General features: G+C 51.4%; 2 protein-coding genes across 4 annotated transcripts; one reads left to right on the top strand and one right to left on the bottom strand.

The window, feature by feature from the left end:
• Positions 1-10494: 10494 nt before the first annotated feature.
• Positions 10495-20236, bottom strand: MREG (melanoregulin). The gene is made up of 5 exons (XM_421870.8): positions 18306-20236; positions 15346-15505; positions 12695-12785; positions 11803-11966; positions 10495-11660 (listed from the first exon to the last, which is right to left on the bottom strand). The coding sequence occupies exons 1-5, from the start codon at positions 18395-18397 to the stop codon at positions 11541-11543; spliced, it is 627 nt and encodes a 208-aa protein (XP_421870.3). The 5' UTR covers positions 18398-20236; the 3' UTR covers positions 10495-11540.
• LOC424014 (putative methyltransferase) lies at positions 19854-22392 on the top strand. Of its 3 annotated transcripts, none has more exons than XM_025152384.3 (7): positions 19854-20278; positions 20353-20484; positions 20620-20780; positions 20888-21101; positions 21334-21434; positions 21641-21778; positions 22037-22392. In XM_025152384.3, exons 2-7 carry the CDS (start codon positions 20374-20376, stop codon positions 22125-22127), a joined length of 816 nt encoding a protein of 271 aa, XP_025008152.1. In that variant the 5' UTR covers positions 19854-20278; positions 20353-20373; the 3' UTR covers positions 22128-22392. The 3 variants fall into 3 exon arrangements, with proteins under 3 accessions (XP_025008152.1, XP_015144788.1, XP_015144787.1); XM_015289302.4 differs by having other exon boundaries at positions 19854-19965; XM_015289301.4 differs by having other exon boundaries at positions 19854-19932.
• The last annotated feature ends 1063 nt before the right edge of the window (positions 22393-23455 follow it).

Raw genomic sequence — 23455 nt, forward strand, 5'->3', positions numbered from 1 at the left:
TGTGTTATTACAGGTCTTAAAGGCCAGATTGCTCATGGCTTCGAATCCAGGTATTTCCAGTCAGAACTGAGTTGTTCCTTGCTCTTCCAACAACATACCAGCTGAGATCCAGCTCATGAAACATGCCCACACATGTGAATATAAACCCAGGTAGAATAAAACCAACTCCTCACTTCTTTGTATGATTACCTGCCCTCCTTCAGCCCCCAGTGCAAAGCACAATTTCACCAGCTACTCTCTCTCACAAACAGTGACTGGGAACAGGGCTCTAATGCCAACAGGCACTCCTGAGCCCCAGTAATTCCTGCAAATAAATTGGGAATGCTGAGAGGAGCAAAACTGGCAGAGGGTTTCCATCAAGATTTTTCCTTACATTTTCCATGCCAAGACTCTCTAGTGCCAGACTTGGCCTCCTTTGTGTCTCTTCTCTCAGCTGAGATGGCATCTTCCACCTCTCCCGTTCCCCCTGCAAAGCTGTAGACTCTCCAAGCTTACCATCAATAGGTGGCCTGGGTTGTCCCAGAGCTGACGGGGAGCTGGGCCACGTGCTTTGGCTGACTTGGCAGCAACACATGAGCTCATAGAAGACTTTTTGTCCCAATGGGCTTGATGTACCGGATCACTCCGTTACAAGCACAGGCAAGAGTTTTCTTGCAAAAGAACAGCAGGGATTCAGTCTGAAAGGTGCTCTGCTTCTTTGAGTTGCGTGTCCCTTTGCAATTACAAGAGCAGAATGCAGAACTTTCCCTTTGGCAGCATCTCCAGCTCTTGCAGTTGTTGTGTTATATTGTGCTTGAGTTAAAACTGAAGAGGTGAAGAAAAATCTAATAAAATGTTAGCTATCACAGTTGTAGATTCAAAGTCTGAAAATATTACCCTACCCTCTGACAAGCTGGGATGAAAGGAACCCAAATATTGCCAGTAGTTAAGACAGTTGTCTTGCTTCTCCAAGCTTGCTCTGTGAGTACTTGTCATGCTGTGAAGTTGGCAGATGGAGTTCAGTAAAACAGCAGGTCCTGCTGTGTATCCTTCAGGTGCATGGTCCCATCCTTAGGCCAGCTATCAGCCTTGGGGTGAGGGTGAGCCATCCTGAAAACTGAACCATGTCGTGTGAGTGACGGAAGCGACTGCGATGTCCAGAGATGCAGCACTGCCCGCGTGTGGCTGTGCTTGTGCAGAGGCTGTTGTGGGGATGTGTTGTTTTTTTGTTTTATTCAAATAAACACTGTGGTGCTGTTCTTTGATGGACTGGAGGACATGGGAGCCTCTTTTTCCCAGACACTTTTTTTTCTGGGAATCTGCGTTCTCTCTCTAAAATGCAGAATAAACAAACTAGAAGATTTGGGTTTTTAAAATCAAAACAAATAACTATTGTTCTGCCTTCCCCTCCGTGGCCTCCTTCTCTTCCCACCAGCTCCCAGGCAGCCTTCCCTCAACCCGAGCATCCCTGGGGACCTCCTCCATCCCTACTGTGCCATCTGTCCCGAGGTATCATAGAACCACAGAATGGCCTGGGTTGAAAAGGACCACAATGATCATCCAGTTCCAACCCCCTGCTATGTGCAGGGCCACCAACCACCAGACCAGGCTGCCCAGAGCCACATCCAGCCTGGCCTTGAATGCCTCCAGGGATGGGGCATCCACAGCCTCCTTGGGCAACCTGTTCCAATGCGTCACCACCCTCTGGGTGAAAAATATTGCATCCCATAATATCCCATCCCACCACCTTGGATCGCTGGCTGCTCCCTCATCTATGCGTCTGGGGCTCCAAAAACCAAAACTAGCTGCACTGAAGAAACCTGAGGGTAATTCGTAGAGCTGATGCTTTGAGTTGGTCCATTTTTGAATATTGCCACTGTTTCGGTCTCTGAGAGAGTGAGGTGTCCCTAAACCGGGCTTAAGATGCTGTGAGGATGATGGGTTTTAGCTGTTAATGTGCTGCAGGGCTCCAAGCAGACTCTCCAGGGGATGCTGGGGAAGAATAGTCATTGAAATCCTCAGTTACACACTTACACAGCATCCCACGAGCTCACCCTGTGAAAGCTTTCTCCTCTCAGCGTGCTGCATCAGGACCTGTTTTTATAATCTCAGCTTTCTCAGGTCCAGGGCAAGATTTGTATTCCTGAACTGTTGTGACCAGTGTCAAAAATGGGAGGAGTGGAAAACGAAAGGGAAAAGCTTCTTTGCAAAAAGGGAAAAACAATCTTAAAACACGACACCGAGCCCTGCCTGCTGGGAGAGGAGGAAAAGGGAGCAGCAGGCTTTTCTGGTTTCCAGGTGATGCTAGCGTGGTACTCTGGAGTGTACCAGTCTGTTTGTAGATGCAGATACCAAAGACATCAATCAAGCACTGGTGGTTGACTTGGCCTGATGGTAAACCTAAGGCTCGTGGTGGCAGCTGGAAGAATTTGCTGCAAGCACGTGCCAATGCTGAGTTTAATTACAGCTGCTAATTAGCTTCATTCTGTGGGCTGTGCGATAGGTGGAGATGGGGCATTCTCACCGAGCTCCTTTTATCCCAAATAAAACAGCTGCTGGAGCATGCCTCAACCCATGGCCTGTGACAGCAAAGGATGCTGTGCGTGATGAAACAGAGCAGGGAAATAAGTGGTTTCCTTTAATTACTGAGGGCATGAGGGCTGTGCAGAGCAGGATAGGTTAGTGAGTGAGGGCTGCACTACTTCTATTAAAAATATATATATTAAAATGAGACCATTGACCCCCACAAGATGCAAATCAACAGAAATGTATTTTTTATGTCACGTCTTAAAATAAAAAAAACAAATAAATAAAGATCCAGGGATGAAGAATCCGTAGGCAAACTTGGAGAGCAAACATAGGAAAGTATTGCTTAATGTGTGACCAAAATCACCCCTGATGCATTTTAAGCCCGTTGCAACTCCGACTGTCTACCGTGACGGCTGAGAAAGGATTAATCCATTCTTTTTTGTCCTGTGTGTAGCTGAAGGTCAGAATCATCCATCTTCTAGACTAAACAACCTTCATTCTTTCGCTCTTTCCTCATAAATTACGTCTTCTGGCCCTTCTTAATGTTCCCTTTTGGACTTTCTCCAGTTAATTCACATCTTTGAGAGCTCTGCACCCAGGACCAGTCCCTGCTTTCCAGCAACAGCCTTCCCAGCTTTGTGACCGTTGAATGGAAGTCTGTGTTTGTGAATCTGCCTGGCAAAATGGGGGGTCTGTGGTTGCCCTTGTTCTCATGGGAGACCGTATTGCTCTCGCTGAAAGGAGGCTGTGGCGTGTTGGGAGTTGGCCTCTTTTCACAGGTGATAGCGATAGGACTGGAGGTAATGGCTTTAAGTTGCACCATGGGAGGTTGAGGTTAGAATCTCTTCTCCAGAAGAGTGGTTAGGTGCTGGAATGGGCTGCTCAGGGAGGTAGTGGAGTCTCCATTGCTGGAAGCATCCAAGAAACGTGTAGATGTGGTCCTAAGGAACGTGGTTTAGTGGGTAATACTGGCGGTAGGTAGGTGGTTGGACTGGATGATTTTAGAGGTCTTTTCCAACCTTAATCATTCTGTGATTCTATCCTTTTATTATTAACACAATTTCTGCTTAATAAGAGCTTGCACTCAATGTGGATCATCTTTTGAAATCCAGATCTGTTTTGTTTCTGATCCTAGGGGCATGGCCAAAAAACCTGGCATTGTTTTGTCCTAGTCTTCAGTGTCATTTTCTTTCTTCCTTCCTCCTCCCAGCCTTACTAGTCCATCAAGCTTTGAGATGTGTCTTCATTAAAATCTGTGCATTTTTGGTTTGATCTTTCAATGATCTCTCATGTTAATGATCTCATATCTGGCTCACAAGCTCTTCAGCACGAGCTTCGTGCACTCCTGCTAAGAGCCTGGCTTCAGCAAGACCAGCAACACAAAGGACTGAAACTTTACAGGCCCAGGAGCTCCAGGGGCATAAGTTAGAGCACTTGGGGTTCTGTATTCCTACAGAGCCATTTTCCTTGTCCCACTGCTGGGCTCTTCTTGCCGCAGCATCCTCCTGGTGTGGACAAAGCCCAGATGTTGTTTAGGTCAGGCAAAGTGCAGATAGGATGTATTTTCTTTGTGTGCACATCTTTACCTGGTAGCTACGCGAATTCCCCAATGAGCAACTAGAGGAGAGGACTGGGAATGGCTGGAATCAAAGTGGGATGACCACATGGCGTGCTGAGCCGAATGCTTTGCATAGCTGCGCTGTCAGCACGCAGTGAGCCAGAGGGCAGGGAACCAGCCACGAGCATGACTTCTCCCTTAGTTCTTATTTACCTTCCCATTTGTTATCTTGGACATAAAGAGGTCTGTAAGCCAGGGATTTGGGCAGTTAACCTCAAATAAACCCTAAAAGACCTACTTCAGTGAAGGGTAACTGCGGCTGTTGAATTTAATGGAGCTGGGCTTGCTCTCACCAAGGGTGATTTGGACTCTGAAAGCTTGTTGTTTCCTGGAAGCTGCTGGCATTTGTTGGTCGTTTCTCTTGCTCTGTGTGCAACTTTGATTTTACATTGGCTTTATGCGTGTCTCCTCTGCAAAGCTGTGTATGTGTGAGAGAGAGGAGCCTGCATTGGAGGGATGCGCAGCTGTAAGGGCAGGCATTTGTTTCTGCCGTGAAATATCCTTTCTATATTCAGACAGACAGCAAATATTTGACAAGGAGCAAGGAAATCAGGTATGCAGCTTGACAAAGCGGTGTCATGACTCACCAGCACATCATTTCACAGCTTCACCCAGCCCCAAACACTGTTCAGGATCAAAGCATCTTGCAACCAGCCAGGTTTGTTTCCTTAAACAAAACCAAATCATGCTTCATAAGGTCAGCAAGCTCCCAAAGGGTCAATTACAGGAATACAGCTGCAGATGGGTAGCTGTGGCATGAAATGAAACTGCTCGGTGAGCGGGGTGAAGGAGCTCTTCGTTCTTCCTTTTACATGTTGGTGATTCACTGATGCGTAAAGGAAGTTCAGCAATTGGAGGTCCTGGTCTCGACTGATGGCATGCAGGTTGGCATAGATGTCTTCCAGCTCTGCTTGTTGACTTCTCAAGGTGCAGGCTGGAAAATAAAGCCTGTCATGGATGGTCGAAAAGGAGCCAGGAATTTAAATCCAGGCTTTGACCAAACAAAAGTTGTCCAAATGTATCTGTTCTTCTGCTCTATGTAATGGCTAGTAATTGAGAGATCACGGAAATAAAACACTCTGAGGACTCCACATCTGGATGCAGTACACCAGGTGAGGTCTCACCAGTGCAGAACAGAGAGACAGATCCCCTCCCTTGCCCTGCTGGACACGTTTCTTTTGATGCAGCCCAGGGTGTGGTTGGCTTTGGGCTGTGAGGGCACAGTGCTGCAATAGCTGTCCCTCTTCCCCCCCATCCCACCTACTTGGAGCCTCTGCTGCTCCACAGGGAGGAGCTCTGGGTGCCTGTGCCCTCGCTTCAGACAGAACATGTGGGGTGGTGGTTTCCCCCCGCTGAGGCAGGCAGGATGTTTACGTGCTGCTCATCTCAAGGTACCCACAGCCTGAAAGCCTCTTACTCAGTTCTGCCCGGTAATTGGGCTGTCTCATTGGCATGCCCAATATCAGCGGATCCAGCTGAAGCCTGATGTTCCCAAACAAACCCTGCCTTCAAAGCCCAGCTTGCAACATCCTCTTGGAGGTTTCTTGCTTGACGTCATCCTGCTCAGAGCTGCTTTCAAACAGTCCCTTGTTAGCCCGGGAACAGGGTACACTGCCTTCACCCTCCACCAGCATACAGGAGCCAAACAGCAAAGGGATTTATGAGACACGGTGAGGAAAACACTGAGTAATGGGAGAAGCGGCCTGGAAGAGCCAGGCAGCTGTTTATCTCGTCCCCTGCCTCCCCACGGAGGCAGCTGCACTGTGTCACATCACCGCCCAGACCTCTGCCCGGCCCCATTCATAAAGTGCCACACCATCTTTGTGTTTGCAGAGGGAGCCCCGGTGTTGGGGAGCAGCAAAGCCCTAATTCACCTGGGTGAGATAAAGAGGCAGGGCTGCACAGTTATCTCTTGGTGTGTGTTTTATTTAATGCCACCACCCGGAGGCTGGTGGGGCATCCCTATCCTGGAGAGCAGCACGCTCACAATGGGGATATAAAGCCTGCTAGCCACCTGGCTGCCTTGCTAACGGGATTATCCCCTCGCAGGCAGCCGCCTCTTTATGGCTGCAGTCTGGTTTTCCAACATAATTCTTCCTTTCCCCTGTCTCAGACTCTCTGTTGAGTCTGGCCCCTCACTCTCTGTAATTGAAACATAAGCATTGCTGTGCATCAGACAGGCAGGGGCTTTCTTTCTGTGTTGGTTGTTTCTTTTTTTTTTTTTCTTCTTCCCTAATTTCTTTCATGGAAACCCATGGGAGCATGGCTGTAACTTTAAATACCTTCCAGCACCACCAACTGAAATGAGGTTGGGGAATGGAGAGAATTAAAACATGTTTCAAAGCAACACGCGGGAGGAATACAAATAGGGGGAGATAGCCTGGATTCAATCTTTTGTAGGGTCTTTCAAGGAGAATAAAATAATCTCGGGAGAGGAGAATGCCTGTAAGGGTAGCAGCTTCGTGCTTTCTCCTTCCCAAAGACCTACGTGGAGGTGTAGTTCTCAGTTTCCTTCAGCTCCTCCATCCAACAGTGCTGTGTGATATGTCATGGATGGGGTGATGGATGGGATGATGGAGGGGCATGGTGGAGACATGGTGGGGATGCAGGACAGGACGTGGCGGAGGCAGTGGGGACGGAGAGGATGGAGGGGACGTGGTGGGGATGGGGATGATGGAAGGGACTTGGATGATTGGATGGTTGGGACTTGATGATCCTCAGGGTCCCTTCCAACCCAAGCCATTCTATGACACTGTGTGCATCTGCAGGAGATGACCCTGTGGGGCTGGTTCTCCTAGCTGCAGCTTAGCAAGGGAAAAAATAGTGAAGAATCTAAACAGAAATTAATGTTAGAAAGTGGTGTTTTTGGGTATAGAAGCAGAAACTGCCCTGAGCAGCGAAACCCTGCTGGTTGGCTGTCTGTCTGTCTGCAGGATTTGTGCTGGCTTACAAGTGAGGGGCTGGATGTGTGCTGCTGGTCCCATTGCCCCCCAGCCTTTTGACACTGGGTTTTGTGGTGTCACTGCTGCATGGGGAGTGGCAAATAGTGGGAAGGAGCTGCGTTTGTGACCGTGTTTGATCTTTAATGTGTGTCCAGGCTGGATGATGCTCATGGGAGATCCAGCGGCTGCAGCTAAGCTTACCAATTCTGTCTGGCCAAGCTGATTTATCAGAACTGAAAGTATCCACAGGAACAGGCATTGCCCCCAGATTAAAAAGAAGATGTTTTAGCACTGCTTTAAAAGGCACTGCTGTGATCTAAATCTGAAGTCCTAGTTTCTGGGTAGAAACAATGCTTTATCTGGCTTGTACCAAAAAGCTGGAGAGCATTACAAAAAAAAAAAAAGAAAAAAAAGTCAAAATGGAAGGAAAACATCTTGAAATTATTATAGCAGAGTGTTTTGGATAATAGGCTTGTGAACGGTTTTGATATACAAAGTTTTGCTCTTTGCCATCGGGTCCCACCTCCCCAACCCAAACCTGTATGGGCAGATGGAGATGGGCAGCTCTGGGAATGGAAACTGAGTTTCCAAACCCCTGGCCATCTCCCCATCACCAAATAATGCTGTTTCCTTCCCTCCCTTCCGTCCACGTTCTCCATACAAATTGTTCACAGCATTCTCAGAAGGGCAGGTATTGCTTTACAGGAGGACGTTGGCCAAGATGACCTCCTCAGGCCCCTCCAACCTGTGATCCCCATGGCATGAGGAATGCTTTGGTCTCTGTTTTCTTCCCGCAGGCACACAGAGGTCCTCTCCCCGCTCATGGAATTCTCTTCAGGAGCCCTGGCTGTTATTTCTGAGACTTTGATGCAGAAGAGCCATGGATGGGCAATTGGCAGAAGGTTTGTTTTTGACTTGGGAAGCGTCTGGGCTTGCCCTGTGTTTATGTCTCTGCAGTCTGACTCAAGCCCTGCTAAGCCAACAGGAAGAATCCCAGAAGCTCAACGGATACAAAGCTGCCACTCTCAAAGGGGTGATCGTTTGGTTGCACATCCTTTCCCAAACGTTTCTTCTTTCCGATCTGCTGGTGAGAACTCGCATCAAACAGCTTTTATGTTAATGTTGATAATTTGGGCATACACATCTCATCCTGCTGGCAGTGCCCAGCTAACGCGCTCCGCAGCACCACCACAGCATATTTTGGCACCAGTGCCAATTGCACACACAGCCTTCTCCACCTGCCAAACTGCCTTTCCTTGGGCTGTGCCTTTTTGCCTGTTTGCTGCCTTGCTTTGATGTGGCTGCCTTTATCTGTTTATTTTACGTTAGCTGAGATGCTACCGTGCCAAGGGTGCCCGCAGCCTTCGCGATGTCTCCTTTTACTCATCCAAATAAGATAAAATAGTCACCTGGATGTATCACCACTTGGAGAAGATGGTTTTTCTCCTTAACGGATGAGAATAAAGCTTATAGGGAGAGGCAGTGCTTTTCATGAGTCAACTGATAGTAAAACCAGACAGCTTTTGGCCATGCAAGGCTTTGCTTGGGGCATTAAGCAGAGCCCAGGGGTTGGATTATTCCATGAATGCCCTGTGCAAAGGCAATACGAATACAACCACCACATTTGCAATCTATAAGACAAGGAAATGCTTCCACTAAGCCATAACTTGCATAAGAAGGACTCCCCAAGCAAAAGTGGTCGCTTATCTTCAAAGGAATACTACTGGAGAGCTGTTCTGTGGCAAGTCAATCAACGTTACTGATCCTCATTAGATTAGAAAAATACAGGTTTTCCCTCCAGGAAAGGTTTGTAAGTGCAGGTGTTTCTAACGTTAGAAATGATTGAAACGGAGTGGTTTGAAATGGCTTTTTTTTTCCTACAGCTGGAATGTAGTAGGTGACGGTTTTCTCTCCCATGTCCATTCCCATTGCTTATCGCAGCTCACGGCGTGATTTACACCACTCCCTCCCATCTCCTTTGCCCGCTGCTGCTCAGCCTTTAGCAAACACCCACACTGCCACCTCCTGCCTGGATTGCAGCTCACAGCCCAATTTCCGTCTGCAGCTTTCTTTTTAGCTCATCGTGTGCGTCCCAGGAAAGTTCAGAGTGCAAAGAAACCATGTGTGCACACAGCCACGATGGTCCATCCACTGAGTTTGTTTATGGCTGCTCTCAATTAAGGCTGGTGACTGTGCTATATGTAATTCCTAGCTTTGATGCAGAGCATGGGAACCCTACAGTGCTGCTCTTTTTGACCCACAGAGCTAAAATGCTTTGCTTGGCCATTGTGAAGCCAACACGGGCCAACAATTAGCCACAAGCATTCACCCAGGTTTGCTTGATGGCCTGACCGATGCGGGCAGCGTCTGAAATAAGCAAGGGGAAGGATTCAAAGCTTATGCTTAATTATTTGTTATCATTAAGTCAGGATCTCACTCCCAAGAAGCTGCCCTGGTTTGTCCCCATTGGCTGTTTGTTTGCTGTTACCATATGAACTTGTTGGTTCTCAGAGAGCTGGGAGACTGGAGACGACGCGCACGCATGAAAAGGCTGGCAATGCTTCACTGCCTTCTGATGGTGATGATTCCTCACAGCATGGCTAAGGGAAGAGTGGCCTCTGGTGCTCACCGAGCTGCCTTACAGCCACGCTCCCATCTGGGTGCTCACTGGGGCCAATGGACATAGGCAGGATCTGGTGGCTTTGCTCCATCTTTCTCGATGGAGAGGGATTTGCTGCTTAACAAAGTGTCCTGGACCACTCTGTGAAGCAGCTTGTCCATCCCAAAGCCTCTGTTAAAACCTACATTAAAACCTAAATGTCCTTGAACACCTCAGGCAGGCCTGCGTTGCGATCAATACGTGATTAGAAGCACGAGCTCTGGGCCTGGTTACTCCTCCCTGCCCCACAGAAGTGGTTTAGGAACCCATCAGGCAGCTTTGCGTAACATGGGAAGTGTAAGGTGATGGTATCCCAAGGGCTGGCTTTTGTGGGGCCGTGTGTGCTTTGGCACCGTGTCCCTCGGACTGCCGGATCTCCCTGTTCTGCAGCAGCTTGTTCAAACCAAACCCTCGAGCACATGAGTTGCCTCACACTAAGGTTTATTTATTTTCTCTAAAAGCACGGCGGCCCTTCCAAAGTGCAGCTGAACTGCAGCTAAAAAAAAAAAAAAAAGAAGTCAATGGGAAATGGGTACCGAACTGCAAATCGCATTGAAATTCAATTCAGTCCCCATCACCTTGCATGAAGGCTTTGGTCTTAGGCTGGAAAGTGACCTTTCACTTGCAAGTCAACCAGCAAGCTGCGTAAGGGGGTGGAGAACAGGTTGCAGAAGCCCACGATCTGGAAATAGCTCAGCCCTTTTGCTGTCAGCAGCTGAGATAAATGTTGTTGCCCCAATGGGGTCACAGAGAGTAAGAAGCCTTGATTTTGTGCTAGGTTTTGTTTATTAAATTCAGGTTTCATTGATGTCCAGAGCTGACAAAAAATATTTCCCAGGAAGACAGACAAACAGAAACATTTCATAAATATATATATGTATCTCAAACTCTGTAGATATAAACAAATAAAAGCTCTATTTTGCTCTTTTAGGAGGTCCTTTGTAAGCAGCGTTTTCAACTGGTCCATTAGCAGCACCTGTGTTAACCAGTGATGAACTTCCACTTGTCAAACGATCAAATCCAGTGCTTTAAAATTATTGCTGGCTATCAGACACACACACACACAAAACAGAAAGATACAAAAGGGTGTTCATTCAAAATCTTCATTAACAGCACTGACCATATACATGGACCACCAACTTTGTGGTGCTTTTTATTATTGCAATGAAGACTCGGACGTTTGGAAATGAAGGAAGAGGTTGGTGTGACCAATCCGAGGGCACTGCAGGAGGAATGTTTCTCAGCAGGTCCAACCATGGAGCCTTGCTAAAATCCACCTTTGTTCACAGTGCTGAGCTGAGCATCCCTTCACATGAGTTCTTCCAGATGCCCATCGCTGGGGACCCAGCACCCAACAGAGCCAGGATGCTGATGTCAGTCCTGTCCTGAGCTGCTGGGCCAACCCACTGGGGACAAAGAAGGGGACTGTTGCACAGAGAAACGTCACGAGGTTCCAGGTGAGCGAGGTATATTTCCTTCCTGGCTGCGAGGGCTAAGGGAGGCGAAGGTCCCATGGGAGGTGGCGGGGTGGATGTCCTCGTGGTGCTGTCATGAGGGACATCGTTTGCAGCTACCGGTGCAGTGGTTCCCGTGTGCCTATGTGCATACCCTACACAGCTGGTGGACTCCCACCAGGTCTACTCTACAGCAGTTCTTGCTCCCATCTGCTGGGAGCCCCTTCCCGTGCCTTCCCTGTGGGGCATCACTAGCCCACTCCTGGGCAGGGAAACAGGGAACAGTACTGCTCATGCTGCAGCCCCTTGGCACAGGAGCCCGGTCCCAAAGGAAGGTAAACCCAGTGTCCCCGTGCTCCTCAGGGCGTCATGACAGGGGCGTACTTCTCATCTACTCTTTCCATGCTGCCTCTTTTCGGGTACACCACGCTGGCCAGCTTGAAGAACTCATCCGCAGCATCCAGAGCGATCAGCCGGTCCTGCCAAAGCAACGGGATTGTGCAATCACTGCCAGCACATCTCTGAGCATCCTCTGGTGCGGGTCATCTCTCTGCTCACTGTGCTTGAGCTCACTTGTAGAGCCAGAGCAAGAAGGGGGGATGCACACTAGGAGATACTCACCACCACAAAGAGGTAACGCTCAGACAGCTCCCAGCTGGTTGGGAAGATGTTTGTCTCTTCGGAGAGCTTTAGCAGGATGTCCCGGGCTTTGCTCATGTTCTGAGAGTCGCTGACAGTGCTGAGTTTGGTCACTGACAAGAGGGAGTCTGCTTCCTTCTGGAAACCTGGAGAGAAGATGTGTTAGAGAGAGGAGCCAAACGTGCAGAGAGCAGCGGGTGTCCCTTTGCAGCAATGAATGCACGTGCGGTTGTTGATATAGCAGTCACCATCTCTTACAGCAAGGGTGCCGAGGGAAAGAAAGGGGGAAGAAAACGAATTAGTGTGGTGATCATGAGATCTTTAAATGTAATTGCCACCACTGACTCTGCACTTATCACTAGGGAGCCTGGTGGTGTTGCACAGGCAGAATGAATGAATGAATTCCCAGCGCTCCTCCCATCCAGGTGCCAGAACAGCAGGTATGGCAGGAGTGGCTGAGCTCCCCACCTCTTCTGCTCCCAGTGACAATGCCCTGGAGCAGCCACCAGCCACTTGGAGTAGGAGGGCTGCTGTTGAGCAATTTCATTTGCTGAAAGAACATTTCAAATTCACTTTGGAGCAAACAGAGTGGGTGATTTGGCTCCAATCAGCTGGTAGGAGCTGGGGAGGAAAACTAGGTGTGTCTGTCCTCACATCTGGGAGGGATATTCATTTCTCCATGCTTATAAAAGCACAGGGTGAGGTATTCTTGCACAAGGAAACCTGAGATGGATGACTGTGTGCCCGAGATGTCATGGGTTTGAAGGGCTCTCCTGGACCCTCACCACTGGCCCTCCTGCTGCTGGTGGCTCCTGGGCTTCTTATTCAGCACCATAGAAAAGACATTGTTTCACTCTTTTGTCCTTGAGCTTACCTAAATCCTCCAAAATGTGCTTCCACCTGCTTCTCACTTCTTTCCGTGTCTGCCGTAAGGTGTAAATATCATAGTTGAGCTTTTGCCATTCCTGCAAAGCAAAGGGGTATCACAGTTATTGGCATATAAGGAGGCCTCTACTGCTTTTCTGGGAATTACAACATCTAGAAACGGAGCCAGAGTTCTTAATTACATTCCATGGACTATGCCAACGTTTTATTTGCATAGCCTTGTGGTTAAACTGGCATTGCACCTTTTCTAATAGCTATTCATAGCCTATAGAAAGGTAAAAGTTGCTGCTGTTACAAAGGTCACGCACCCAGTGTCTTCTCCAAACTGATCTAGTGTCTAACTGGAGCAGGTAGGTCTTCAAAAGCACTTGGGAACGATAAAACTAGACTATTTTAGAGGTTGGGGTAGCATTTTCTAACTCATAGACTCACCAAGGTTGGAAAAGACCTCCAAGATCATCCAGTCCAACCTTCCACCTACCACCAGTATTTCCCCACTAGCCCACGTCCCTCAGTACATAGCAAGGTGCATGTGGATGCTAAACGGCCAAGCTGGACCCATTTGAAATAATCACTATCCTTAGTGACTGCCAGGTCATGAAATTAATGCTTTGCCTTAACACAGCTCAAAGCCACAGACTCGACCTCATATCTGCATAATGGGATGCTGCGTGAAGGGGAAAGGCTTAAGGTTATTGTTACAGTTGTACCAGTGCCATTATAGGTGCCCGTTTGTAGAAGAAGACATTCCTGCATTGGAACACAACCAGGAGTATTTTCCCTACATCAATTTAATACACGTTCACACCGAAAAGGATGCATCGGCAGAAGCGTCCGCACAGCGGGTTGTAGCATCACTCAGATCATTTCCTCTCACTAACAGCCTCGATTAATCCCATTGCTGAGCAGCAGGTGACACAGATGTACTCCTGCAGAATGAACGGGCGCTCATCTGTGCCGTCCCCCTGGGCTCGGGATGCTGATGAATACCCATAGAGACAGGCTAAGACTGCCAGCAAAAGGAGGCTGAACACGATTTCAGCCCTTGGCTAAGGAAATGGAGGAGGCAGGAGCAGGAGAGCTTGTGCTGGGTGGGAGAGGCCTGGTCCTGCCCTCCCTGAAAGTCACTAATCCGAGTGGCCAGCACGCAGGGAAGCTGCTCCTGCTGCTCTCTGGATTAAGAGCAGTGTGATTTCCCATCTATTTTTGTTTTGAGGGAATCTAGGTTACGGCTTTCTCGTGCATCCTGCTTACTGTGTTGCTCCACGGAGGCGAATCCAGTCCCAGAGGACCTCTAACACTGTGCTGTCCAGGAAGAATTGGGGGAGTGTGTGAAGGAGCAGCCTCAGTGCAGAAAATGATGCTTTACAGGGGTGGACAAGCAGTGTGGGAGCAGCACATGACCCATCCCCTGTTATCTGTCGCCTCACTGTGCTGCAGGGTTTTATTTTACACCACAACAGGTTTGATGATGCTGCAGGGCAGGAGCCATCCTGAAGGAAAAGAAACTTTCTCCATCTTTGCAACATCAACAAGTGTTGATGAGCTTGGATGGCAGCTTTGATCTCAAGGGCTGTGTTAGTGTTGCCAACCCCTTAGCAGTATAAAGGAGGAAAATGTATTCTTTTCATTGATTCATTGGTGCCCATAAGTTTACACTCCTGGCATCACTGTCAGAAAGGCTCATGATTCAGAAAACAGAAGCAGAAATGGGTTAGGTTAAGGAAAATGAGATGCTGGTTTGATGGCCATGGTGGTGCCACACGGAGACGTGGGGTGACAGCTCTTTATGTCCTTCCAGCATCCCAAATCCCCATGGTGAAGGTGGGGAAGGATGCAGTGAGCACGCAGACGTGCAGGGGGGCAGCTCTCCTTTTGCTCCTATTTTAACTGAGATTTACAAAAAAGTGCTATGTTTTGCTGTTGACCATTCCCTGCCCTGTGGCATCTGCCTGCTCCCAGGGCCACCAGCAGCTCCCAAAGCAGATTATGCCTTTGGCACTGTTCTTCAATTAGACTTTTCTCCCTCCCTCATTAGGGGCAGCGGGCGATGCAAGCTGGCCTAGTTTTCCAATGCTCACTGGAGGACAGAGAGATTTGGGGCCGAGGGCAGGAATGTTGGCTCTCCAGGCCAAATTCCTCCTACTGCCACCCAGAAAGGGCACAGCTGGAGGCTGCAGCAGCTTGTGTGCCCTCAGCAATTCCCTTTGCACAAATAACGGGGCCTGGTGGGACACAGGAGAGCTGGGAGCACCCCAGAGCAGCACACGTTGCTCGCCCTGCGTGCCTCCAATTCCCCAGCTGTAACAGCAGTGAGGCTGAGCATAAATGAAGCGGTCCTAATCAGGCTGCTGAAATCTCCTGTGCACAGAGCACTTTGGAGAAAGAAATCAGGGCTGCAAAACGGTGCTTATGTAACAGGGATGATTTTTTTTTTTTTTTTTTTTTTTCCCTTTCTGTGCCAGTTCCTCAATAATCACCATACGACCCATTAGGGGAGCACTTAACGCTGCACTGGAGCTGCAGTACTCAGGATGCGGCGGGCATCCCCATCACAGAAGGCCTCAAATAGGGAAATACCAGCCCAAAGTGAGAAATAAATGGAGCTGATGAGCCCAGAGCACGTTGAGATCTCCTCACCTCGGAGTCCTTGTCCAGCTGGCTCCGGCCCACAATCATATTGTACAGCACCCGGTCGTCGTCTGCCTCTGTGTGGGTCACGTCGTGCGGGGTGCTCCACAGGTTCTGCTCCTCATCCCGTGCCAGCGTGGCCCCAAAGGAAGCATACGGGTTGTTGTTGCTGCAGAGAGGGGACATGAGGCCGTGTTAGCACCCAGGGTCACCTCAGCCTTCCCAAAAGTACCTTTCTGCCAGCTGAAATCTGGTGCGGCCATGGGACAAAGCACACAGTACTGCTGGGGATGGGTTAGCCTTGGAATGGGGTGGCTCGGGACAATCTTGGCCTTGTGATGGACCCAAATAGCTGGCCCCATCCATTCGGCATGGGAGGGAGCAGATAGAGCCAGCCCCTCCCCAGTGCTGCCCCATGATGGGATGGAAACTGAAATGCGGGAAACTCTGTTGGAATCTAAGAAAGAACTCTGCTACAGAAAAGGTGGTTGAATGCTGTCGTGGGTTGCCCAGAGAGGTTGTGGGGTCTCCAACCACGGAGATGCTCAAAACCCAATGGGACCTCTCCTGGGCACCCTGCTCCTGGTCCAACCTGGGCAGGGGCTGTACTAGATGGGAACACCCAGATGGGTACTCCCAGATGGGAACACTTGGAGCCCTTAAGGAAAGCCTGGGTTTGTCTGCTCAGTATGTAAAGAGGGGCTTCAGCATCTAAAGGGGGGCTATAAGAAAGAAGGGCACAGACTCTGTAGCAGGTTCTGCTGTGATAGGACAAGGGGAAATGGGCAGCAGGCAGAGGATCACCTCCTGAGCGTCATCCCCTCCCGTGGTGGTGAGGAGCTCTTCTGTGCCCTGTGCTTACAGCTGGGTGCTGTGAGTGGGAAGGGCAAGGCTTTTATGGGGTTGTTTCCTCCTGCAGGGAGAACTTTTAGCACAGTACTTCTATCATGCCTCCCCGTTTCTAACCAAGACGTTGAAGAAAAACACCACAAATGGGGAAATATTTTAGGCCTTACACAGTGGTACCAGCAGCTGTCCTGCAGCATTTTACAGAACCACAGATCTATAGGGGCTGGAAGGGACCTCTAGAGATCGAGTCCAACCCCCATTCCTGCTCACTTTGCATTAGGAGAACCCCCTGCTGATTCCATTTGCTATCCAGACCCCATTCCTTCCTCTAGGAATCCATCCATCCAAGCTTGGTCATGCTGCAGTGCTTTATCCCCGACGTCAGGGTATTACAAAGGGTGCTAAGGGAAGCTCCAGCATGTGGATAAACCCCTAAAAGTGGCTCCCTAATTAGACTTTCAGCAAACCCAAAACCTGAGTGGCAGGTAACAAGGGGAAGATAATCTCTCCTAATCTCTCACTGAAGCCAAGGGAACGGGTAGGTTGCAGGGTGCAGATGGCACTGCTCAGCCCTCCCAGCACATCTCCGGGTGTCCCAAGCAAGCGGGGAACTCCTGGGGCACCAGAGACCCCTGTGCCAAGGGGCTCCCTGTGGGGTTCTCACCCTGCACAGCCTATGGGGTGTTGTTCCATGTGAGCTCATCACCCTCCTCCTGCTTCCTCCCACTCACTGACCCACCCTGCTCACTGTAAGATCTTTTGGCACTAACACTAACACACCTTGGCTTTGTGAGCCACTCCCTTGTGTCTTGCGTGGTGATTCCCAAGGAAGGGGCCCCAGCTGTGCTTGGGAGACAGCAAACCCCAGCAAACATGGGGAGCGGCTGTGGGAAGTGTGGGCACAGAGCTGACAGCAGGGCTGAGCATCACTAACATGAGGGGATATGGGGAAAAAGCAGCACAGAAAGGGCCACCTTCCCATCTTGTGTCACTTGCAGCAGTTTCCATGGGAGCAGAGGGGGCTTGGACCAACTTCAATTTGCTCTTTATCCAGAAGCGTCAACACTTCATCAACAGACTTCTCCTCTGGGCTGCTTTTAGCCCACTTTAATGCATCCCAAGACTCGAAGCCCAAATTCTGTTTGTCTGCATCGTTCCTTTTAAACAAGGCTGCTGCAAAGCCCCCACTTCTCAATATAAAACCACAAAAGCCTCCCATCCGGGGACAAGCCAGCAATTAGGCCATCAGATTAATTATGCTGCCACACTTGCGCAACAGCAGGTGCCTCTGCTTTCCTGCTTATGGCATTAATTGGATCGGTGCACAGAGGCACGTTGCTAAAGAAAGGTGCACGGCAGCACCCGCACCTCTCTGCCCGTGTGCCGGGCTCTCAGGAGGTTAATGCGAATTTCCTGGCCCGCCAGCCCCATGCTCGGGATTATCTGGTTATTATTTAGGGAGCTGCTTTTAACAGCACCAAATCAGGGTGCTTCAATCCCCGCCGCCGGTCCCCGCTAACTAAATAGGTCACCGCATGCATCTTGGAAACATTGCAGTGCTGTGGGAGGGTTTGGGAGCTGCTGCAGACCCCCTGTCATGCAGGCTGGCTTAGAGGTCTGTCATCTTTCACCCTCATGCTGCATCCAGATAAAGGCTCAATGTGCTGCAGACCTCCAGCTCCCCTCCCTGGGCATCTTCAGCAGCCCCAGTGGGACCCCATCCATTGCTCCTCACTCCAACCTCCCCGATGAAAGCCCCAAGCCCTTGCAGTGGGAAGACAAAAGCCGGGTGGTTTCTATGGTGAAAGAAGTGGTTTGCTCTCCAAAACTTCATTTGGCTGTCAGAAAATTGAGAGCAGCGCTCCGACACGCATTGTGCCATGGGGCGTGAGACCCAAACAAGGCAGAAAGCGGGCTGGGAGAAAATCCCTCTGGGGCTTCAGAATCTCCAAGCAGCGGCTGCGGAATGACAGCTGGGAAAAAAGGCAAAGCATAAGGTGGAAGAGGGCTGTGGGCAAAGCGGGGCCACGCTTGGAGCATCGCCCCAGTGCGAGCGGAGCGGGGACGGGATGGGGATGGGGTCACCCGCAGTAGGGATGGATGGGGACAGGGGCACTCACCTGAGCAGCGGCTCCTTCTCAGGGGCTGCCGCCTCCCCGCCGCAGCAGCCGCAGCAGCCGCCAAGCGAGCGCAGCCAGGCCCCCAGCCCCATGGGCGCAGCAGCGCTGGGCTCTGCCCGTCCCAGTGCCCCTCCCTGGCTCCCCCCGCGGCTCCCCCCCGGCTCCCCCGTGCCTTCAGCTGCCGCAGGGCATCCCGCTCGCCCTCCGGGGCCCCGCACAGCGCGAGCACGCAGGGCACGGGCAGAGGAAGGCAGGGCACGCTCATATTTCTCCCCCTCTTCTTCGTTCCGGGGCGACGCTGATTCATTACCATCCCCTTCCGGGGAATTATGGCCACTCGGATGCTCGAGAGCGCTGGGGAGCGAAGCTGTGCGTCCGCACGGCACAGCAGCAGTGCCATACACCTATGGGGACGTGCTCGGGTTGGGGGCCCGTGCCCAACCCTGGGGGGCCCCAGGGTTATTTCCCACAGGGATCAGGGCCGGAGGGGATTATCCGGGGTCTGGTTTCTAGCGCTGGGAGCTCGTCATGCTCAGGGACTGATGGCTTTGTGCTGCTCACTGCGCACGTCTCCACCATCCCACCCGGCCTCGGTGCTCCTGAGGGGATTTCCCCCATCCCGTACAATTATGAGCACTCAGAAATCAGCAGCAGGTGATCGGGGTCACCGTCCCTGCAGGTGTTCCAGAACCATGGGGATGTGGCACTGACGGCTGTGGGCAGTGGGATGGTGGGGTGGGCTGGGGTTGGGCTTGGAGATCTTAGCTGTCTTTTTTAACCTGAATGATTCTATGACATAAACAAAGGAAAGTCTCCCAAGAGCCAAAGCCTCTCGGGGGTCTTAAAAGCAAATCACTGCCTCCAAAAAGTAAGTGCAGCATTACCAGCTTCTGCACGGTGCTGCAAATACCCCTGGCACAGATGGGGCTCCAAGCCCTGTTTTGTCCATTCCTTGTGGTCCCATCACTAACAGAGATAGAAGCAGGGGGCTCTACTGGGCTCAGCTGTTTGAAATAAGCATTATTGCCTTGAATGCATGCAAAATGCCAACAGGCTGCCTTGGCTCAGGTGCAGGGCTTTGCTCCTAATGCTGGCAGCAGGGTTATAAAAGCACCCCCCTGGGTGCCTTTCTCCTTTTGCAGGCTGCTGGGAGAGGGCTTCAGTACAGCCAGTTTGTAAGTACAGGTTGGGTTTCCCTCAGGGTTTGGTTCTTGCTCTCCTTTGGTATCTGCTGCTTGAGCTGTTGGGGCTGCTGATTATCCTCTCATTTGCGTGCATTCTGAAGTTACCCTGTGTTAAGGCTGTAGGGACCTCACAGCAGAGGCCCTAGGAGGCTGTACTTGCAGCTCAGCTGCACGGTGCTGCAGAGCTGGGTGCTGCAGCTCTAGAGGGAGCAGTTGGCCCTACAGCCCGGATGCAGCGCTGCCAAACCTGCTGCTGCTCTTTCACCCCGACTACGCAAGGAGGGCTGGGAATGTTTTCTTGGAAAGCATGGCCCCACCCATGGTGTTTGCGTGCAGTGAGCCTTGCAAGGCCCCGTTCTGCCCCAGAGCAAGCCTGTCCCTGCTGGCTGTAGTGTGAGCGGCCTTGTTCCTCTGTCCCGACACTGCAGGAGGGCCTGGGAGCGGTGAGCGGGGTGCTGCTGGGAACTGCTGGTGCTGTGAGTAGCTGGCGGTGCTGGGGCAGCGGTGGGAAGCATTCCAGTGTGAGCAGCCAGGTTTGATGCTCCCTGCTGAAAGCAGCCGGAACAGAGAGCGGCGGCTCTTCCTGTGTTACAAGCTGTAACCCTTCCCTGCCTGGTGTGCCCAAACAGCACGGGCTGTGCTGTTCCACTGAGCTCTTTGCACGCAAGCGCTGCCCCTGTGGGAGCTGCACGTCCCTGTCACGCTCCCTGGGTCCGTCTCTCTTGCGCAGTGCTTGCCACAAACGGGACGTGGCCGCTGAGGCTTCCGGCTTCTGTGCACGGCCCAGAGGTGGGGGATGCCGAGGGAGGGGCCTGGGCAAAGTCCTGGTGCTGGGTGCAGGCTGAGCACCGCTGTACCGACAGGACAGGCCCTGTGCTCCCAGCATGGCCACGCAGATGTTTGAGGGCACGCAGCACGCGGCCGTCTACCTGAAGTACCGCTTTGCCCCCGGCAAGGAGCTGAAGGACATCATCCTCGCCTACCTGCAGGAGAAGGTGAGTGGGGCACAGCTGTGCTGTGTTTATATCCTTACCCCTTTGCTTGGGGTGGGGTCCAGGAGCCTGCACCCAGCTGTAAGCAGGGCTGGGAGTTGGGATGCTGCTGCTGAGATGTGCCCCATGTCCCTGCAGGCTCCCAGCTGCACCCAGCTGGCTGTGGATGTGGGCTGCGGATCGGGGCAAGGCACGGCCTTCCTGGCAGACCGCTTTGCAAAGGTGGTGGGCACCGACATCAGCCAGGCGCAGATCCAGGAGGCCAAGGCTGCCCCCTCTCCTCCCAACATCTCCTACCTGTGAGTGCTGCAGGCAAAACCCAGCTCCTTGTGGTGCCCTTCAGCTTCATGCCTAGCTCCACAATTTCCAGCATTACACGCTGTTATTCCTCCCCCCCCATCTGCAGGGTGTGCCCAGCGGAGGAGCTGCCCTTTGAGGATGGCTCGGTTGATCTCCTGGCCTCGTTCACGGCCGCGCACTGGTTTGATATTGGGAAGTTCATGAACGAGGTGAAGCGTGTGCTGCGGCCGGGCGGCTGCGTGGCCATCAGCACCTACACCATTGACATGAGCCTGCACTACAGGGACTGCTCTGAAAAGCTGACCCAAATCTTCCGGGAGGTGAGGGAGGGCACTGAGCCTGGGGCTCACCTGTGCTGGGCAGGGGGAGACAGAGTGGTGGGTGGGTGCTGGGGGGAGAAGCGATGGGGGGAGGAGTTGAGGGGCTGCTGTGGGGAGAGGGGAGCAGGGGTGTCATAGAAGTGTATATGCCTCAGGCCTAGGATCAAGCTCTGTGGAAATGGAGAGCTCAACACGGTTGTGTTTCTGTTGCGTTTATCTGTTGTCGTTACAGGCCTGGGACCAGCTCTTAAAATACTCTCACAGTAGAATAAAACATGTCCTGGAAGACTACAAGGAGATCTTTGAGGCTTTGCCATTTCCAGACAAGAAGAGGTGAGCAGGAGCTCCTTGGTGCATGACCATGAGTGGGTGAGAACACCGCTCCCGACCCATCAGCTGCCATAACGAGATGCTTCCCTCTCTTGGACCATGGTTAATGTCACGAGTTTTATTCATCACTATCTCTCTCTGCAGTTGCCCTTGTTCCACTGCCTATATTTAATGTGCCAGTGCTCCTTTCTTCCCCATTGCCTTCCTAGGATCACCAACATCTATGATAAAATTCCCATGACTGTTGCTGGGGTGGTCGGTTACTTAGAGTCTGCCTCCCCATACCAAGTCTTCATGAAGAACGACCCCGAGGCTGCAAAAACCCTCCTCCCAGGGATGGAAAAGAGGTAATTAAGAAAAAGAAAAAAAGAGGCTTTTATGAAAATGAGTAGGGCATGGAAGATGTCCTCTTATAGGGTGAACCAAGAGTGGGGTTGAGGGGAAGGAGGGGGGTGCATTGCTTTGTGAAAGGGTTCCTGCCAATTGGTAATCCAAGCTTTGGAGTGCTTTAGAGGAAGAATCTCATCCCTGGTTGTGGTGTTCTCCCCACACGTGGTGCCACGTGGCTGGATGGAGGTGGAGGACCCTTGCTCTGCTTCTTGCAGGCTGCTGGAGACGATGGGAGCTCCCTCACGTGACACCCCGCTGGAGTTCTGGGTGAGGCACGTCTGCATCCTGGGGCACAAGGAAGCGTGAGGCAAACCTCCTCCTGACCTGCTGCTGGGAGAAGCAGGACTTCTAACACCCTACTCTTCCTTGGGGAGATCGGTGGCGATTTCAGTGATCAGAGCCTTAATCTTTGTAAGCAGACATGGGCTTAATGCAGGGCCGTGTCTGTGCCATGCTCCCAGTCTGCCCAGCACCCTCCTGTTGGAGGGACCAGGGTGGTTGTGATTCGTGTCCCACGTCCAATCCTGTAACAGCTGAATTTCTTTAACAATAAAAAAAGTTCCAAAGTGGAGTTATGTTTGGCTTTTCTAATAGAGGCTTGGTTGGCCTGGCTGCTTTGGTCCTTGTGCAATTCCTTGGCATGGAGCTCTTGCAGCTTGAGCCTCCCTGGGCTTGCTCCTGCAGAGAAATGTTTTCACACTCCTTGGATCCAGCCTCAGTTTTTTTATCTGCTCTGTGCACCGAAGATAATTGTGTGCCACTCCCTGAAATGTGGAGGTGAAGTGATTCAAAGCCAGGTCTCAGCAGGTGCTGGCCACCTCCTGTTTGCTTTCTGGTGGCACTGAGGTTCCATGGGGGAGTCTGCAGTTCCTGTAATCCCAGCCCCAAGCAGGAAAGCTGCCCTAGAGCTGCAGTGTGGGAGGGATCGGTGTCCCCTTTCCCACAAAAAGGGATTTTGTTCTATCAGTCCCATGGGACTTTTCTCCTGTGGAAGCACTGTGGGGAGGGTCTGGCCAGCCCATTCCTGTGGGGTACCACAGTTGAGGCAACGTGCCCAGGCTATCCCCTATGTTACACCCAGGAAGGCTGGAGATGCCATGTCCCTGCTGGCCCAAGAGCTTTCAAGAAAAGGCGGGTTTATATTCACAGCAGCTTGTTTGATTAGCTCTCCTTACATCACCCTCTGAGGGATGATGCAGGGGTGATGTGACAGCATGGATTGCATCACTGCAATGGGCTTGGGCTGGGTGCTGGTAGTGGCACCAGCAGGTGGGATGGCTGCAGTGATGGTTTCTGAGCAGTGGCTCCCTGTTGGGTTTGGGGCACTATTTTGTCTTGCCTCACTTTTTTCCCCCCAAGTCTTTGTACAACCAGCTCCAATCGAGTGGGGAAGAAACTCCTGGCTCCTCCGTACGTTCTTACTGCACAGTATGGCTGGTGGCCAATGCTCCCTGTGCCAGCCTCCTGGTGAGTCACAGGGCGATGTCCTCACCTGGCACAGGTGACTACTTGGTGCAGCTGTGCCTGTTTTGCTTTCCTTTCCACACCTGGGAATCTCCTGCATGTCAGGGATTTTTTTGCTCTGGAAAAGCCCATCATTGGAGTTGTGCCAAGGGGCGTTTCAAGCATGGGGT

This window comes from Gallus gallus, chromosome 7, assembly GCF_016699485.2.
Source record: "Gallus gallus isolate bGalGal1 chromosome 7, bGalGal1.mat.broiler.GRCg7b, whole genome shotgun sequence".
NCBI classification, from domain to species: Eukaryota; Metazoa; Chordata; class Aves; order Galliformes; family Phasianidae; genus Gallus; species Gallus gallus.

Coding starts and splice junctions, on each gene's coding strand:
- MREG (XM_421870.8), bottom strand. CDS start 18,397: ATGGGGCTGGGGGCCTGGCTGCGCTCGCTTGGCGGCTGCTGCGGCTGC. Junction 15,506..18,305: donor GAGAAGGAGCCGCTGCTCAG/GTGAGTGCCCCT, acceptor CCCTCTCTGCAG/CAACAACAACCCGTATGCTT. Junction 12,786..15,345: donor AGCTGGACAAGGACTCCGAG/GTGAGGAGATCT, acceptor TTTGCTTTGCAG/GAATGGCAAAAGCTCAACTA.
- LOC424014 (XM_025152384.3), top strand. CDS start 20,374: ATGGCCACGCAGATGTTTGAGGGCACGCAGCACGCGGCCGTCTACCTG. Junction 20,781..20,887: donor CCTCCCAACATCTCCTACCT/GTGAGTGCTGCA, acceptor CCCCATCTGCAG/GGTGTGCCCAGCGGAGGAGC. Junction 21,102..21,333: donor TGACCCAAATCTTCCGGGAG/GTGAGGGAGGGC, acceptor TTGTCGTTACAG/GCCTGGGACCAGCTCTTAAA.